The sequence below is a fragment of the Emydura macquarii genome, unplaced genomic scaffold (assembly GCF_026122565.2).
Source record: "Emydura macquarii macquarii isolate MOO-44397 ecotype Brisbane River unplaced genomic scaffold, CSIRO-AGI_Emac_v2 contig_2890, whole genome shotgun sequence".
In the NCBI taxonomy this organism is placed as follows: Eukaryota; Metazoa; Chordata; order Testudines; family Chelidae; genus Emydura; species Emydura macquarii.
In genome coordinates this window covers 1406033-1426314 of record NW_027133027.1, presented here as the reverse complement: position 1 = coordinate 1426314, position 20282 = coordinate 1406033, and the positions used below count along the sequence as shown (strand labels likewise).

The window sequence follows — 20282 nt, the reverse complement described above, 5'->3', positions numbered from 1 at the left end:
GAGTCGCTTAAGAGAGTCTTTGCATTGTTTCTTTCCGTATTAACCATTTTTGTTGAAACAATTGACCTATTTTTATTGCAATACCATCTCTGCTATTTTGTTACTCTAGTGTTTTACAAAGAAAAATGCAAAACTAATGTCCTAGAACAGAAGTGTTCAGTCAAATTGCTTACCAGTAAATCCAAGGAATAATGAATAAATCCACTGCTCAAGTGGCTTCTCATTTGGAGTTTTATTCACTCTTCACCCACAGGTTGAAGGGTTTTTTAGGGTAGCAGTTTGTTTTTAAAAGGTAACCCTAATGCTCTTTCCCCTAGAGCAACTTTATATAAATCTCCTTGGAGTTGTATCTTCCAGCACTGTCACATCACTTGCAAGCTTTCACTAATAACGCCCGCTAAAATATTTTGGGTGCCTGTGTGCACTTGTTTAGCACATTTCACTTCATGCTTTTCCCCATAAGATATCGAATGAAAAATCATGTTTAAGAACTATGCCTCAACTTTCAAAGCACCAGCAAAGGGGAAAAAAATACACCAAGATTAATGAGCATTCAAGGATAGTTAATTTAAAAGTCCGCTTGGACCCAATTCAACTTCTGTTAAAGTCAATGTAAAAACTCCCTTTGACCTTCATGCAAGGTGGCTTGGGCCTTTTATTCCTAAAGCTTCCTGAATAGAGTCCTAAACTGGGATTCAGGAGACCTGAGTTCTAATCTGGCCTGATGCGTGACCTTGAGCAACTCACTGCTGCTCGATGTGCATAAGGTTCCCCATTGGTGTAATGGGGATAATGATGCTTAACCTCCTTTGTAAAGTTCTTGAGATCTGCTGATGGAAAGTGCATATATATATATACACATCATTATTGTTAATGTGTTGTGTTTCTGAATTATTCCTATAGCTTTTGTTGAATGTCTTCAGTTCAGAGTACTATATAATAAGCATGAAGAGTGAACTGATCATACAGATACTCCTGGCAGCTAGAGCTGTTTGAAAAGTTAAATAATAAAAAGGATTCTGTTTTCAAATTTCCAAAAGTGGAAAATATAGTCCAAGTCCATGATTAAAATCATCACAAAATCACTGAAAGCAAATTTTCCACTTAAAAATATTTCAGGTTTCTCTAATTTTCAGTAAACTCTCCTTTGGGTAGAGTTTTATCTGTTTGTCTGTTTCTGTGTTTTTTGCAGTGTGCAGTGGTGGGGCATGGAAGTAAGGAAGTAGCTAATGTTGTGATAGTAGAGTTTAAGGCCAGAGGGAACCACCAGATCATCTAATCTGACCAGCGCTTAATTTGTGCCATGTCTTGCCAGGACTGAGCCCCGGCACTTCTAGGCTTGGCAGTTCATAGCCCCGGCAGCTCTGAGCTTGCCACGTCAGTTATGAAAGTAAAATAATTGCTTGAGTCCCAGCCCCTCTTTCATTACAAATTAAGCACCGAATCTGACCTCATGTGTATGACAGGCTACTAATGCCATTCGCACGCATACACCAAACACAATAACTTAACCTATAGCCGATAGGAGACTAGATTATTATGTACCACAGGCAGAGAATAGGAAAGACAGAGGTGCACCAGTGCACAAAGCTTCTGCAATGGCTGGGAAATGATGAAGTGAGATATACTCTGATAATCCTGGCAAATGACCTGCATCCCATGCTACAAATGAAAGCGAATTCCACTCCCCCTGCTCCTGCTAATCTAATTTCGGGGAAAACGTATTCCTGACTCCACATATGGTGATCTGTTAGACACTGAATATGGGGGCAAGAACCAGCCAGGAAAGCATCTGAGAGAGAGAAAACTCGACACCACCTCAGAACCCTAGCCCTCCCCATCCATGTCCCATGTCTAGCTGTGGCTATCTCTGATGCTTCAGAGACCAAGAAAAAAAACCCAGAACATACTGAGGGGGGAATCCCTTTCTGCCCTTACAGGTGACCAGAAGAAGCTCTGCAACATGAAGTTTTAGGAACATAAGACATTCACTGGAAGTGAGCTCCAGGGCTGCTAAGCCCTGCCCCTTACCATCACAAGCAACCCTCTCCAATAATCACATTCATGCATTTGTCCAGCTCTCTCTCAAAACTAATTAAGTTGTTTGCCTCACAACTCCTGTTGGGAGGTTATTCCAGAACCTCGCTCCTCTGAAGGTTAGAAACCTTTTTCTAACTTCCAGCCTGAGTCTGTTCATAAACAGTTTATACCCATTTGTTCTTGTGCCAACATTGTCCTTTAGCTTAAGTTACCCTTCTCCCTCCCTGGTGTTTAACCCCTTGATATATTTATAGAAAGCAATCATGTCCTCTCTCAGCCTTCTTTTTGCTAGGCTAAACAAGTCTAGCTCTTCCAGTCTCCTCTCATAAGATAGGCCCTCAACTCCCCTAATAATCCTCATATCACGTCTCTGCACTTGTTCCAGTTTGAATTCATATTTCTTGAACATAGGTGACCAGAACTGTATACACTATTCCAAATGAGGTCTTACCAGTGCCTTGTATAATGCCATTAATACTTTCTCTCTCTCTCTTGAAAATGCCTTGCCTGATACATTGTAGGACTGCATTTGCCTTTTTTGCAGCTGCAGCACATTGGTGGCTCACAGTTATCTGGTGATAGAGCAACACACTAAGGTCTCTTTCCTCTTCTGTCACTTCCAACTGATGAGCTCTCATCTTGTAGCAGAGATTCTTATTATTAGACCTTAACTGCATGACCTTGCACTTGGTACTATTGAATGTCATCTTATTTGTATTACTCCAATCTTCAAGGTCATCCAAATCTTCCTGTATAATATTCTGATCCTCCTCTGTATTAATAAAAATATTGAATAAGTTTGGTTCCAAGACTGATCTTTGAGGAAGTCCACTAGTAACCTCCTTCCAGACCAATAGTTCATCTTTCAGCTCAACCAGTTGCCCTCTCCCCTTTAGTCCAGTTCCTTATCCACCTTACCATTCTTGTATTAATCCCATCTTCTCTGCCTATACTAATAATTGCCAGGGTACTACGTGGTACTATGTCAAATGCTTTACTGAAGTCCAGGTATATTAGGATCTACTGCATTTCCTTATCTAAAAAAATCAGTTATTTTCTCAAAGAAGGCTATCAGGTTAGTCCGGCATGAGCTATCTAGGTAAACCCATGTTGCATTACATCGCCATGTCAATGCCATTCTGGTTATGGTGGGAAAAACTTTACCAAAGGGGAAGATTTTGCAGTGATTCCTAAAGTTGCTCCAAGTTGGATTCATCTAATCTTCTCTGGAAGTTTGTTGGCAGCTTGATCCTCTCAGCTGAGAATGTCTTGTTCCCGTCTCTCATTTGCTTCTTTCTGGGTTCTGTGATCTGCATCATCCTAAAGGAATGTAACTGTCTTGTCGATTCATAGATGGAGATGCGGTCTCTAATGTAGCTGGGACTTGATCCTTTCATTGCTTTGAGCATTAGAACCCAGGACTAAAAATGGTAATGGAAGTGGAGCGGGAACCAGTGGAGGAACCAGAGCACAGAATGGACGTATTCACAGTGGCCTAAATCCGAGAGGAGCCAGAAATTTGTCCCAGCTGGAGTCTTTCCACTGTTTACCCAATCAGCCTTAGTGAATTACATGAGGTGATGAATTCAAGGATCACTGTGGAAGTAGGAATCACTGTGATGCTGAAACCCTTTAGTGAAGGGGATAGAGACGGAGACAGAAGTCTTGGCTAGTTCTTCATAGCATTTCCCACTGCCTACCAGCGTCACTTTGGTCTTGCTCAGTTGAGTTTGAGTCAGATGGTCTTCATTCAGGAATTGATCTCCTGTAGGCATTATGATACCTTAACCTTTCTTCTGATAGTTTTATTATGGAGTCATTCTGGTGTGAAAATTCTTTGCTAGCCCTGAAGGGACTGCTCTTTTCAATCCTCAACAGTTCCAGAGTCTTCTGATATCCGTAGTGGGTAAGTATTTGACAATGTCCATTGTTAATGAACTAAAGCCAAGTTCCTTTGATAAGTGTCAGGGAACCATATAGTTATTTTTGTGTTTCACAGAATGCATACAAATCTGTGACCCTCTTGAGGTGCATCCATCACTAATTAGGCCATGATAGTGAAAGGTGCTGGGCACCATCAACTCTCAGTGACTTACAGAAACCTTCATCAATCCATGAGGTGTTCAGTGTACTTTTATATTCCCTGTAATAGTAAATCAAGCATTAGTAGTAGAGAGAGAAAAAATCTCATTCCACTGGAATTTGATAGGAGACACATGTGTGCCAGAGTCATAAACATTTGAGGTTATTCATGATTAATGGAAATACAAGTAGAAAGTTCTTCATTGTAATTATGTTTTAAACAGTAAACATAGTCTAAGGACAAGAAGATACTATGTTTTGCTGTAGGAAGATGTATACTTGGAATAGGTGAGTGTATGGAAACCAATAGAAGCAAGATTAGAGACTAGCTAACAAAACAAAACTGAATTTGAATTTCATGTATCTGAGTAAATAAATTATATATTTATTTTGCCAGTCATAATTTACCCTTCTACTCAGGAGCATATAAAATAAATTTTCTGCATTTGAAAACAACTTTTCTAGCAAAGATTCATTGCATAAATCTATTTCTTAGGCTTATACCACATTTGCAAGATTGCCAGGTTTCATGATATTTTTAAGCCAATCTGAACAAGGCTGGTGGTTTTATTAGATTAATATTACAACACTGGCATTTGTATACTTGTTTTTCCTCAAGATGGCTTTGAGGACTCATCTTTCCAGACAAAACTTTGTTATGAATTACTTACTGATGCCAATTTTTACAATTTTTCTCTTTTATTGTAAATATATCAATAATTCTTAGGACATGATAAACAAAGTTTTTTACTTAATGCCTATTCAGATCTGTTAGTTTCTTAAATCTTTCTTGCTGTTGCTGTGTGAGTTTCCTGCCTTGGATTCCACTGTATCAATGACAAACAAGTCTTGGTTTCTTAAAATAAAAATTAAAAGAACACTGTCAATTTGATTTTTTTGCATCAGACTTTTTTTCAAAGTAATTTTAGGAGGGTTAACTGCCTTGATGCATTTTATAAATGGAGTATGCAACACTGCATCTCTAGACTGGCTGGTTCAAAGGTAGCCTTGTTTGATAAAGTGACCTAAAGTGGTAATTACTATCTTATGACTCTTCAGTGGTTAATGTAAAATGAGCTGGTGGTCTCAATTCACTTTTTAGTGGAAAATACACAGCTGCTGTTGGCACTAACTGGATTGCTCTGCAAAGAAGTTAAGAATGGAGTGGACCTGAAGATCTCCTCCTCCTCCTCCTCCTCCCCCCCCAGTTCTAGGACATGGATTTGTGACATTGGTAGGGTAAGATGGGAAGCTTGAAATGTTTCTGACTATTCAGTGGAAGATAAGAAGATTTCTTTGAATTGAGCTGTCAGTATATCCTTTTTCATAGACAGCAAATTGTGTCTATTCTAATGTATCTATTCATAAAAACAATGGGGAAGATTCTGCACCCTTGCTTTTCTTAAGGAGTCCCTTACTCTTTGATTTCAATGGGATTACTCAAGTTGTAAAGCGCTGGCAAATAAGTGTGATATAAAATAGCCTTCAGATTTAAGAGCACATGAAATATGATGGCTTTCTTTGGTATAATTTCAAAATCAATCATGTGTCTGATCTAACTGACATAATTGACTTGTTTCTTTCTCACTGAGGGCTGGATTGTGAATCCACTACTTATATTGATGAGCACTTACTCACATGAGTAGGTCTGTAAACTATTTGTGTGAGTAAGTGGTCAGCAGGATGAGGTAGGTGTTCATAATTTGACTCCAATTAGTGGTGTGGTAAATCTAGATCTGTAGCATAGAATGTTGCACAAGTTTTGAGAATGGTCTGCACTTGGGCGTACTAACTGGTCAAAACATTCTTCAGAACCTCTGGTAGATCAAACTACAAGCAACCTAGGAACTGCGTGTGTGACCCTAACAGCTACTGTTTGCCACTATGTGAATTTTGAGTGATGTGTGTGCATTGTAGCTTTCCTTAAAACCCATACATCAATTTCTGTGGTATGTATTACATAGGGCTGTGTCAAAGGCTACTTTTTAGCTTTGGATGGTCATGCCATTCACATTTAACCAAGCAAGAGAATAGAAGAAATGGTGCTGACGAAATGGTATAATGTTGAAAAACTGTTTTAAAAAATATTTTAAAATATTCTTTTAAGGGTGAGCAAGAGAAGGATTATGTAATTGAGAGGTAGAGGCCATGTCAATTTAAGAAATCAAGTTTCAGGAAAAGGAAACTCTCCTGTGAAATGTGATTACCGTTCCTCAAGGTCTGATTTGGATTTTGTTTAGGGATGGGTGACTCACCAGTGCAAAAAATATAGAAAATCCTCCCAAGCCTCAGCCCATTTCTGGAACCATATCTGAGCAGAACCTTTTAGAAATGTTGGCCATTATTTTATACTTCTGTTTCCAAATAGTCTTGAATACCATGACAGAAATTGCAATCAAAGTATTTCCTGCTTGATCAGAAACAGGAGAAAACAAAATCTCATGCGAAAACCTGTTTTCATAAGATCATTAGCTATACTTTGCAGACTCAGGATGTCTGGGTAGGTGTGGAAGAGCATCTACATTTTCAGTGCCTAATCAAATCAAAATCAAGTTCAGAACCTTTGAGGTTTCCTCATTTCTAGTAGTAATTGTAATCCATATGGAGAAGAAGGCACAAAAAATAAAATAGCAATAAAAAACTTTAAAGAGAAGATAAAAGTGCACAGTGCAACTACTGCTGTTTCTTCTACTCCAGTCATATGATAGACTTAAAAAAAAACCAGGCATATTTTCTTCCACAAAAAGATCTTTATGTTTTTGAACTTTTAAAGGACTACATCAATACAAATGATGGTAAGAGCACAATGACCTCATACTTGGTTCTGGAGATGTGCATCTAAACTGCATAGTCATTTAAATCAATGGAAATAAGCATAGCAGTTAGAAGTTTCAAAAGGTCAAAGAAGCGACTGTCTTTTCGGTTTTGAATCAGCTGAGATTTTCCAGTTTCTTGCAAACATAATGCCAAGCCTGCATCTGTGCTTCTGATTTCTTTCTTTTTCTTTTTCCCCTTTGAAGAGGTATAGTAATTAACTAAAGGGCAGATCACACCACATTGAGCAGTAAAGTATTATATAGTGTAACTTCCTTTCTGTTTTCTCTTTCACATGACAGCTAGTTTCAAAAGGACTTTTAGTCCACTAAATGTATCCAAATGTTTAGACTGAAGCACTAGCCAGCACCTTCTTACCCTAAACTCTTAACTGTTCACTTATTTAATTGAAATAAATATGTATGACAGCTCTGGTATCAATTTGTCAGAAAGAAAATTATTGATAATTAATTCCTTGGAGAGCAATTAGTAGGTAAAAAAAGAAAAGCAAAAGCAAAAGGCTTGAGGTAATTGTTTTCTTTTTTATTTATTTTATTTTTGTTAAAAAAAACTAGTAATACGATTTTGAATGCATGACATCAATCCCATTATGCAGATTGCATCTGAACTTTAATTACGTGAAATGAACTTCTGACTAAGAAAAACTTTCTAAGGTCTCTCTCTCTGTTGAATGAACTTTGGCACCTATAGTTGACCTGAATTTCTGGAACTCTGCTGTGTATATTAAAATGACTGCTTTTGCAGCAAAATTATGAGGAATAAAAAAAAAATCAAAATATAAACTGGATTAAAGCTGGTGCGACAGTTTAATATCTGATCCATTATCTCTCTGATGGAATATATCTTGCATTTGCGGAAGATGGAGCAGATAACATAACAGTTCCTTCCCATTTGTGATCTCTATGAGCTGATATTTTCCTGTTTTGTGTGGAAGAGAAAGGAATAGACAAAATTCACAGTGTGCGTGTACAACACAGAGTAAAATTTTCCCTGTGTTTTTTGTGTATGTGTATATCCGATATGGCAAGTGCATTATTTTATTAATCTAGATGTAGTGATCAGTTAAAAGGAATGATAAAAGTATGGTTGGCCAAATATATCCATACAGCAGGTTTCCATTGTATCTTCCTTCATGAACACTTTATTCATTTTGCATCTCAGAATGACTCCACTTTGTTTCATTTCTATGCATTTCCAGTCACCATTCTGCTGTTGAAGTCAGAGTATCCAGAAGAATCATTGAGCATTTCCATTTTGGGGCATATGGAGTCTTTTCAGAACTGGGATTGGCACAATGGCATTCCTGGGACTTCTGGTTTATTATGCTGCTGGTAGTTCTCCTCTGGTTTGTGCGGCTTTATCTGCATTACTGTAGTCAATGGCTCTTTCTTCAAGCCATCTCAGTTCCTGTTACAAAGTGAGTTCTATTTCCTTTTCGTACTCTTAGCTATTCAAGCAATTAAATGCATGGGATTTAAACAAGGAACTCCCTTCATATTAAAATGAGAATTAGTGAATAATACTTGTGCTGCAAAGTTTGTATCTGGGTCCGGATCTGAACTTCGCAGAAGTTCAGGAGAGTGAAGATCTGAGGTCTAGTTTGGATGTATTTCTATTGAGAATAAGCCCTAATAGAGCACATGACTCTGAAAGGAAAGATAAAATTGTTTTAACTTTATAAATATTGTACTTTGTGTGTGTGCTTGTGTATATGTATCCCTCTGCCCTCCGCCCCCATTATATATTTTCATTTTGGATCAAAAAGTGCAAAAGAAAAAATTGAGAAGCGTTGTATTCACAATTTGATTTTATTAAAGTATCTTATGTATAAAATATTTTGCAAGTAATCGAAGTCTGATACATCCCCTTCACTAAAAGGAGCAAAAACTGCTTCTTTTGCAAAGTGAATGAATTCAAAGAATTGAATCTACCTTTAACCAAGGTAGTTTTCTATGCCACTATCCTTTGGAAGAGTGTGACGCTTGAAAAGTTATTGCTTAGTAAAAGTCCATGGAGGCTGTAGGTAGACACAGAGATAAGTTTATTTAAAAAATTTTTTTTTTACAGAATGTGGATTATAAAAGAAATTAGTACATATGTAGGTTGTCAATTAAAATGGATTCAAATGACATTCAGGTGCTCCCAGGTATAATTTCCATTGCTTTTGATAAATTAAGTACAAATATAAACATGGGTGTGAAAATATTAGCTAGTTGAGATGTTCAATTTTAAGTACAGTAAATGAAACATTCTTCAGAGATTTCCAGGAGAGTTATTAAAATATTTGGTTATTTCTGGAAAACATAGTAGAAAATATACCTTAGGGAACAACTGTGCACTGGCATGGGATGGACTAAATGACAGCAGCAGTGCTCATACATGTTCCCTGTACAATGTTGGTTCCTGTGGGTAGAGAATGAGGCTTTCATGTTTGCTGTAGCGTCTCACCAGAACAACTATCTAGGGGGTCAGGAAGTAATTTTCCTACAGTGCAAGACTGGTCAGTGTACTGAGGATTTTTCTTCTTCATAGCACCATGGAGGCCTGGTGTGATGAGCTAGGAGATAGTAATGTGGCCAGTTCCTGGAGTAAATCTGATCATGGAGCCCAGGAGGGTTCTGGCCAACATATGGTATTGCAGGGGTGCTGGTGGAGGTTTCTTAAGTCTATTACAGATCAAGGTTCCCCTTGTCTGTACCCTCATTTCCTCACTCAAGATGAGGGAGATTTCAGTAGCTGGCTGGATGCCATGGTGACTTGGGGAGGCCAGGCAACAGACCAATAATCAGCAATGCAGCTTGCACACCCGCTGTGGGATGATTCATGAAGGTCCTAGTCAATAAAACAAAGGAGGAAACAGAAAGTGGCAGGTGGTGATAGGGGCCAGTCACACCCATACAAACAATATGACAACTATAACGGGTAGCTACCCAGATTAATGCCAACATGTTCAAAACAGAGTGAGGTCCCATATTTAGGCACCTGTATACAAGAGGACATATTTCAGGAGAGGCAAGGACCCACTAATCCCACTGAAGTCAATGGAAGCCACAGGAGCTCAGCAATTTTGAAAATCAAGCCCCTTTTTTATGTGCCTAACTTGGATGCAGGAGCATAATTTTAGGCCCCCTAATTTGAAAATGTTGGCTTACATCTCAGCACCCTTACGTAATCAGCACTACATTTACATAAGAGATTGTGAGGGCATGTGAGCAAGGCTGTGTCTGCTCATTGCCTTTGACGGGGATGTGGGCTTCTCAAAACACTATGGCTCATGGTGGGTGGTTGGACCCTTCAAGCTGGCATCTATGTACGGGTTCAGGAAGCTGTGGGCTTTGTGTCATCCTGTGCCTGGCTGTTTTTGCGGCTGCCTTTGTTTTCCTCAGAGAGGATTGGGTCTGTGAACTGCGCTCAGAGCGGGTCCCTCTGACTGGCAGTGTGTGTGGGAGGAAGGAGGGCTGGCTGCCATAGCTAATAACATTACCTCAGTCTTCTCCTGACCACTTCCAAAGGCCTGTACACATCAGCTTGCCTGAAAGTGAGTGGTACATGGGATATGGAGAAATATTATTTTCCTCTGTAGCTTCACCATACCGTGTGATCAAACAGTCCGTTTTCTTTGCATATAGTATGGGCTTTGGGCCAAGTTAGGAATTTAGCCTAAGGACACACAAACCGTGAGTGCTACTATTATCACACACCAGATCATGATTATTCTGGGGATTTGATAGTGATATGGACAATTATTGTGAAAATTAATTATTTTTTTCATGTTTAGCCTAGTATATCCAGCAATACAGATCATCTCACCAATGCATTTTTGCTTTGCTTATTTCCAGGTTCCAGCTCTTCCCTCACACTGTGGAACTCTGCTACCAGAACTCTTTGCTGCTTACCAGAGAAGAGTTGGCCATGGTTGTGGTGGGACCTCTAATCTTGAACGCAGTGATGCTTCTTATGCTTCTGATCAGATGGGGCTGTCAGCAACTGTTTGACTCATTCCCTTCCTTCTTGTCAAAGTTTATCGTGGCTATGGGACTCTGGACAGTGCTAGACCCCTTGGCAGTGTTTGTAGTGGATGCATTCCTGGGGGTAAGTCACTTAAAATAACTTGGACATGAGTCCTTGACGTAGAAGATTTTTTTATTCAGTGAATGATGTGAAATTCCACCGCTGGCAACTGCATATGAAAGTTAAAAATACATTAAATAATATTGTTATATATTTCCTTTTTAGTAACAGCATTCTCAGCTGATGGATACACTCGGTTGTTTCTATGTAAAATTAAGAGTACTGTACCAACAAACCTATGGATAAAGTATAGAGTCTGAGCCCTGGTCTACACTTACCTGGAGATTCAGCGGCAGTCGACGGGAGTTACACAAGCTACACAGAGTAGTTTGCATAACTCCCATCAACTGCTGTGCTTCCCTTCTGAGCGCCATCTTCACTGCACTGTGCCGACGGGAACCGTGTTCCCCAGTATGCAGCACTATGCCACTTGAGGTGGTGGATTTACTGCCTCGACTTCCTGATCGATTGAGTGGGTCTACACTGACCGCTCAATCAATCAAGAAAGAGCAATCTGGCGGCGGCAGCTTTGCTGCTGTCAGTATAGACATACCCTAATACTGGAATGATTGCACCTGCTTTGGAAAGGATTGCTGCAGTTATAGATGATATTCGAGATGTGTTAATGAACGGTCCTAAATACTAGTATTTCATATTTTGCTAAGCAATGAAACAGATATTAAATTCTACAGAAAATAACATTCTGTTCTCCTTTCCACTTGAAAGTCTAACGTTTAAAATAATTTCATGGTTTCATAATAAAAAATAATAATAAAAACTTTGTAGTTATCTCTTCTGAGGATTTCAAAGTGCTTTAGAAAGATACCTTAGGTGTTATGACCAATGTAGATGAGCACACTGAGGCTTACATACCTTTCCCCAGGTTATTCAGTAATCCACTATGAGAGATGGAACTAAGTCTCCTGACTTCTACCACCCTACGCCTCTAACCACATAGTAATCCACTATGAGAGATGGAACTAAGTCTCCTGACTTCTACCACCCTACGCCCCTAACCACTAGGCTGCCTCTTGAAAAAATCCTATTAAAATGTTATTTTCCCTTATAGTATTATCTATGAAAATATCAGTTTGTGAGAAGTTTAATTTGGGCTGTCATGGAGATGGTTTAGATAATAAGATGTATTTTAGTAGGTAGCACTGTACTGGAGTTACACTGAGATGTCTGTGTCTTTTTGTGACTGGCATAAAATATGGACAGAACTCAATTCTAATGTTAATTACCTTGATGTGGGAATTCTTCATTGGGAAGGAAGAGGATGCTTTCTCACCTTCTAAGCTAGCAATACTTAAAAGAAGGTTCTTTTTCTATACCAAATGTATACAGAAAATTTAGAATGACAGCTTAAGTCTGCCTTGTTGTACTCAGTCTTGTACTGAGGAAAAATGATGAAGGGAATCACTCCCCCCCACCCAGCACATGTATTTGGGAGCCAGGTCATATTTTTAGTGCAACCTGAACACAAGACTAGCTTTATGGTGGACTACCCCCTGAGATAGGCCCAAATTTTAAAAACTCAGTGCTAAAAGTAGCCTCCAAAAATAAAAGTGGCTTGATTGTTGGAGGTGCTGCACATCTATGGCTCCCAAAGGCTTAAGTTACTTTTTATGGCCCCAATTTGGCAAAGCCTTTAATATGTGCTTGGCTATCCCTATCTGGCAAAACATTTAAGAATATGCTTCCCATGGAAGTTAATGCAGTTTATGCACTCAGCGAAAGTTAAGCACACACTTAAGTGTTTTGTTTAATAGGAATAGACTGTTGAATAAGGGTCTATAATATTAATAATAATGTTAATTTGGCATTATCTTTTTGGATAGACATAGTCAACCTTTTTTCTTTAAAAGGGCATTGCTTTAAAAGCCCAATCGTCCTCCTTTAGTAGCCAGTGGGAGCTTTGCTATTGACTTCAGTGGAGTAGCTTTGGTCCTTGCCAGACTGGATTTATTAACAATAAATGTCAACCAAAACACCAGTGCTCCTGCTGCTGGTCAGAGAGAAACTTGAAATATGGATTATGTAATTACGTTTCTCATTACAGTTTAGCATAGACTCCAAGTGAGAAGAACTGAATGCATATTTCTCTCTATACTTCATACTGAAAATTTGGCATTATCTGCCAGGATTATCCTCACGAGGAACTCTTAATTTTTTATTCCGCCTGGCATTCTTTCAGCAGCTATTTCAGATTTACTTGCCAATCAATTTATTTTAGATCAAGCATTTTCCAGATGTTATGTTGTAGTAACTTGAGTTATTTTAATGGTATAATATCTTTTAATATTCTATATAGACTTATGAAAGATGATGAATTGTTAGCCCTGGAGACTAGGGTTTCTTGTTTACTAACCAATATATTTGTTTATTATTATTAAAGAAAAACTCCACAATAAGATTTTTTTTTTTAAAAAAGGCCACAGTTAAGTGAGGATGTTAGATGTGTAATTAAAGGCCTGATTCTGCAACCATGTGCTAACAGGCAAAGTGGAAGGATGTTCCAGTGGTTAGGGCACAAGTGAGGGCTTCAGAGAAGTGGGTTCAAGTCCTCGCTCTACCACAGGCTTCCTGTGTGACTTTGGATAAGTCATTTAGCTTCTTGGTGCTTCAGTTCCCCATCAGTAAAAAGGGGAGGATAGTACTTTCCTACATTGCAAGGAAGCCATGAGAATAAATATATTAAAGACGGTGAGTTGCTCAGATAGTATAATGATCAGGGGCCAGGCCACATAAGCATTATGGAAAGATACAGTGCTTATCATTGAAAACCATAGTAAGTGTTTCTTGGATCAGGCCATTAAAGAATTCAGTAGGTTTGAGACAATGCAGTTCATAATTTGGTGCGGGGGAGAGAACAAGGAAAATGTGTAATTAGCCCATTCATTGTGTGGCCCATGCATGGTATCAATGTAATGGCAGTTTCTGTTCCTTCAGAGAACCCCCAGAGTGTGCAGGCACCCCAAAGGCAGTGAGGAAAAGGGGTGGAGGGTGATTCCAACTAGCCTATGGGCCAACCCACAGAACAGACCAGCTGCCCAAGGGAGAGCAAGCTGTTGCATCCTAAAGGTAACAAAGTAACATTGTTGAAAGGTAAAGGTAATGTAAATGCCATACCTTTTATTGGAAGCTATTCCAAATGTCCTCATGACGTGCACTAATATGATTTCATGTGGCCGTCTAGGACTTTATCATTGTCACTATGGTCCACATCAAAGAACTGATGGAAAGGAGGATTTCCTTTAGCTGTTAGCAATATAAGGCCTATGACACACAGCTGAGCAGATCTGATTCTATCCAGCAGATGGCAGCAGTACATGAATACAGTCGAGATAGTTGAAAAGCAGGCAAAAATTCACTAAAGGTTTTGGAAATTTTTCTCGTTTTATCAAAAGTATAATATAACATATTGCTACAAAACATCTTTGTGAATTGTCACTGAAGCACAAATCAGCCTAATCCCAATAAAATGACAAATTTTAATCTATGCAGATTTGATCCCTTTTGCATCTCCTTCCATATGTTAAAGATTTTGGTAGCTTTTACAGTTTTACACAAACGAGTTGAGTTTTCATTATTGTTAATAATATAATACAATGGAATAGTCATATAGCTTTTGTTATACCTTTGATTTTCATGAATAGCTGTTAACTCTATACACTGACAACTGCAGTTACTTTTATTATGAGGTGTTCTCAGGTACTTCAATCTTGGGAGACATATAAATGCCTGGTTAGATAGTCAAAGTTATTAGGAGATTTCAGTTTCACTGTGTCTGAATCTCTTCCCTCAAAGAAATTACTAAATTAGGAGTCCAGGGTATAAAATATTTTCTTGTTTGTCAGTTCTGTAATTAAACAGATTATTGACTGTCATGGTTTCCCAAATTCTGTTTGTTGGTTATTGGAAATGTAGGTAGCTTCCATTTTCTAGCTAAAGCACTTCATGCAGACATAGTAATGCATGTACATAATTTCACATACTGCTTCATAAGGGGGATCTTAGGAATTTGGCTATGTGGACTGAATAGGGTCAACCCCTTTGGGCAAAAAGCTTTGCAAACCCCTGCTGTCAACTGTTGTCGATCTAATTGTAGTTGCTTTCTCTGTTTTTCCCACCTCATTGGGTCTCAGTGAAGCTCTGTGAATCTACCTCCCCCTTTGACTGATGGTATTGTTCAGAGAAGCTGTGCTAGGTGACAGCTAGCAAGACATATGCACATTCTGATACTTCAGTTTGGCACTTCATACAATTTACCTTTGTTTTCAAAATGTAGCAACCAATGATGACTTGATTTGAAAATGAGACTGGGGCAAGCAAGCCTCAAAAGTGTGCATTCTCAAAATCATATGCAGACTACTTGCAGTATGTGATAGGGACCAGTGTTTTTCTTGTAACAAGGATAGGTCATTATTAGACTCACTTATTTGGAAACCTGCTCTGTCAGAAGAGACTTATGCCCATTCAGCATTCCTGAAAAATTACTGCATAAGTCATTTTAATATTATTCATTGCCGAAATTAAACTCATGTTATGTCTTCAAAATAAATACTCAATACAAAATACTCATCTTAATTTTTTTCCTGCAACGTGTTCATTAAATCCACATTGGTACTTCACAAATAAAGCATGTTTTTGCTCCATGAATTACCTGTACAGAGTAGATTTTGGCTGCATTAAAATAAAGGAAAGAAATAGAGAATACAAGTAACCCAACCATCTCATTCTTTTTTAATTCTACATAGCAGGCTCCTAAGAGATTTCAAGTTATGTACTCTGTAAATTAAATTAAAATCCTTATTTTAATGGAGTGTTTATTCGTGTGTGTGTGTGGATTTATATGAACGAGTCATATGAATGGACCCCGTTGAGGCTGCCGTTTTCTTACTTTGATTCTTTTACTTTTTACATGGCAGCGACTTACCTACAGAGCAGAGAAGCCCATTGCTGATGCTGCAAAGCTCTACTGGCTCTTTTCAAGAACAGAGCAATCAGGGATTGCCGGTGCATTGATTACTGTGGTGCTTTACACAGTTTTGTTCATTATTTCATCGACGGTATTGTCCCTCTATTTTCTAAGGTAAGCACTTCTTATTTTTAGCAATATAATTTCCATGCTCAAGTCTGCATGTTCCACTGTTATGTGATTCTCTAAGATGTTAGGTGATGCCAGAACAGATATATATATAATATGTTATCATGTGTAGAGGTTCCACCTGGTCACAGACGATCAGGGGTTAACTCCAGCACAACTTCCATAGCACAGATGGAAGGAAGAAAATGAGACAGAGAACTATACTTGAAACCAATCAAGTTCCTCAGCAGGGAGACATTAAGAAACTTATGACGTAAAGTCACTTGACTTTGGGTAAAAATTTCTAAAGCATCTAAGTCAAGCCTGAATCCCCTGGACTTTCTAAGTTCTATTGAGATTCTTTTGAAGATTTTACTTTTGGACTTCCAGGTAGGCAGTGTGTCAGGGATGGAGCAAGCCAAGGGAGCAAGGGGTGAAGTACATAGTGCCCTCCGTGATCCTTGGCTGGTGTAGCAGTCCTTTAGGCTGTTCTATGTTTTGCCTCAGGCTATTGCAGACCCAGGCCAGGGCAAGATCATCAAGTCAGTACACCTGAGAATCTGGCCCATTGCTTGCATCACCTTGCTCCAGCTAGTTTGGCTGTGGTTTTGTGCATTATTAATGTAAATGGTCTCCACTCATCTCCAGCATGATTTGTCTTCAGCTCCTCTTTCTGGCAGGTACCATTATCTGCACAGGCACCACTGATGTGGACAAAGCAGCAAAACAAGGACAGACACATGCGAGGAATTAGGCGGCAGGCCACCACCCTTGCTTTCCTATACCAGACATTTAATTGGTTCCAGTATGGGGTTACAGGGCTCTTTACTATATAACGCATAATTAGTGCAAAGGTTATAGGGCTTCTTACCATATAATGCAAGGTAGGCTCTCCTCAGCATACCCACTGGGACTCAGCTCTCTCTGCATCCTAGCACCCTCCCCCAATGAGAAGGACAGATGGTGCAGCAGGGTGGGGACCTCAGCCTGCGGGGGCCATAAAGTCTGACCTTGGCCTGAGAGTCTACCCCATGAGCCCAAGGCCCATCACCAAAATCCCAGGTCATTTACCTGCGGGAACCGTTTGTTTTATTCTTTAACCACACTAAAAACCAGCCACAGTTAGGTTTTAAGCACATTCCTACTTAGCCCAGTTTGAAGGTGTTGTGAGAAAGACATAAAATTTCCTGGTCCTCCACCAATTGGCCCCAGGGAGAAAAAAAATCTTTCCTAACCCCAAATCAGGCAGTTGGATAGACCCACAGCATCTGTCAAGCCAAATTCCCATTCCTACTTCGGGTGGGTAGGGTGGGCTTCTGGAACAGAGAGGAAAGAGAATCCACATGGTACCTATGCCAGATTAAACCATATGAGCTAGGGAATGCTGGCCAATCAGCACCCCTCTCCCTCAGCTGGCGAATGGGGGCCAGAGACTCCTGGGAAGAGGAGCTACCTATAGTCCCTTAGCGAGTTTCTCCCTCCCTTGCTGCTGGGACTGTCCCCTTTCACTGCTGGCCCCTTTTGTGTACCCCCACCGAGTAATGCATGTGCCGCATTTGTGGTGTAGGGACAAAAGAAGTAGGCTCTGGTTTAATTGTTGGGCTGAAAGATTTTCTTTTTTTTTTTTTATTTCTGAGCTACTCACTCTATAGAGCAATAAAAATTTTCAGTGATATACATCAGATGATGGCACATAGACATAAATGCTCTGGATGAAGGCACAACATCCTAGCAGTTTTAAGAATCGGAATGATCAGTATACTGTTTGCGTCTGACCTAGTCATCCCTCTGTCTACCTCTTTCCAGAAACTCCATTGTAGCAGACAGAACAAGATAAATGGCAATCTAAATTTCTACAAAGTATTTCAAAGCTTCTACATTCCTGGAAGCTGTACACAACTCCAATGTACTGGTAGTCTAGTTAATTAGTTTTTGAGATGTTAATGCCTTCTTAATCATTGACTTAATAGTTTTGAATAGCTTCATAAGTTTTAGCTGCTGTCGTTTATTACTCAGGAAAATTAATTTAAATTAAAACATTTGTAAGGCAGGTTTTTATGAGAATATTATGAACATCTTCATTGTCTGGGGAACAGGTGCAAGATCATCAAAGATTCTTTCCCTTCTGGATCAATCTTCCCATAATGTTTTCCAATAAAGGGGGGTGAACTTAACTGGGGGGAAAAAAGCTTCTTTGGATAACATATTTTTAAAATTATTCATAACAAAATAATAAAGCAAAGGAAGGATAATAAAACACGTTATGCTGCATATGATCTTCAAAGTGCTTTCCTCAATGGTACACAGAACATACATGAATTTTAACAGAACTGTTTAAAAAGTATAAGTATTGAACTTTATGGAACTAAGATCATTTTGAATTCCTCAGAGGAAAATCTATCTGAGCTAATACGTTAACTGGGTTAAAGAATATAAATATAATGGCATACATTTGCAAGAGAGAATACACTGGATACACTTACAAAATCCCACATTTCTTCTTTTAAATAAGGCAATTGTGACTTAAGTATCCCTTGGTGTTTGCAGTTTCCTGAGCGGCCTGTACAAATTCATATTTGTGCATTCAAATATGGGATTGTTGGACTCAATGGGTACAAATACGTTTTCACAGGGGCTCCCATTGCACCTCTCTTTCAAAATCTGGGCCAATGCAGGCACTTAGGGACAAAACCTGCTCTCTAATATGTTGGTTCAACCTATCCAAAGGCCAGAATTTAGCCCTTGGAACATAGAATTGATTGCATTGGTCAGTTTCAGTTAGAATTCATCTTCATGTTACCATCAAAAGGAGTCCTTTAAGCTATGGGTTAACTAAGGGTATGAAAGTGTGAGGCCAGTGGATCCACCAGTATTCAGAATCACAATTAAATCTCCCATGTAGGAGAAGCACAGGAGCCCCAGTTGCTACTTATAGCCAATGAACTTTAGTAGCGGCATCAGATGAACAGCTATGAAGCAAGCTGTCAGGGCCTGAGGCATGGGTAGAGAGTACTAAGTACCTATCTGCATCATTAGGAATCTAAATACCTTTGTATATCTAGCCCTTTAAGGCCCTTATTTTATTCATTATTTATTATTATTTATTTATTTATGTATTTGTATTGTGGTAATGCCTTGCAGCCCCAGTCACAGACCAAGACCCTGTTGTGCTAGGTGCTGTACAAACACAGACTCAAAGGATAGCCCCTGTCCCAAAGAGCTCACAATCTAAGTAATATAACTGGTTTATTCTCATAGGAGTCTGTGGCATAGCGTGTGGCCTATTTCCAGCAAGCACAAATCTTTTAATTGTCTTCAGGAGAGTTTTTCGTATACTAGTACATTGATTGGCTGTAACTCTTCCATTTTAATTGTACTAAAATATGTTGTGCCAATGATTTCAGTATTTACTGACTCAGGGGTAACTCACCTCCATCTCTTGATATTGCACTATCCTTGCCAGTATGTATTTAAAGTAGCCTGTCAGAAAGAGTAACTTTGATATATTATGTTCTTTTTTAAAAAAAGAGAGTGTGTGAGATTTTCTACTGTATTACTTCATCTCATCTAATTTCTTTGGGTAACAGCTTCAGATTCCTTCCCTCCCACACCCCCTTTAGCATTAGGAAAAGATTTTGCTATTGTCATGTTTACAGACACTATGTTAAAATATGAGGAGGAAATGTTTTAGTAATCTTACTTTCACACAAAAGAGAGGAAAATACAGCATATGACAGGAGAAGGCAGAGCACTTTGGGGCCAAGGAAACTAAAAGAGAAAAGCTTACTGATTCCTAATTAATTCAAAGTTAATTATATAGTTGATAATCTTGTGCTTAAAATCTTCATATAGAAAATGTTTATGGCAGCAAAATGACACATCATTTTAACAAAGAATGTTACACTAAACAAGCTGAAGTGAATAGCAAGGTCTAGTTCTTGTTTAGCAAGATAAGTGGCAAATCATCTAAATTGCTTACCTGGAATTTCAAAGAATAGCTATATACAGAGGTGCTCCATAGGTTCCAAGGCCAGAAGGGACCATTATGATCATCTACTTTGACCTTCTGTATAATACAGGCTGTAAAACTTCCTCAAAATAATAATAGAATATATCTTTTAGTAAAACATCCAATCCTGATTTAAAAATTGTCAGTGATGGAGAA

General features: G+C 38.8%; 1 protein-coding gene across 1 annotated transcript in view; it reads left to right on the top strand.

Annotated features, from left to right (window-relative positions):
* Positions 1-20282, top strand: part of LOC137166606 (uncharacterized) — a 123909-nt gene that overhangs the window by 44924 nt on the left and 58703 nt on the right. Inside the window, exons 6-8 of the mRNA XM_067568396.1 lie at positions 8156-8374; positions 10797-11049; positions 15960-16123. Coding sequence (XP_067424497.1) covers positions 8156-8374; positions 10797-11049; positions 15960-16123 — 636 coding nt within the window. The remainder of the gene's footprint in view (positions 1-8155; positions 8375-10796; positions 11050-15959; positions 16124-20282) is intronic.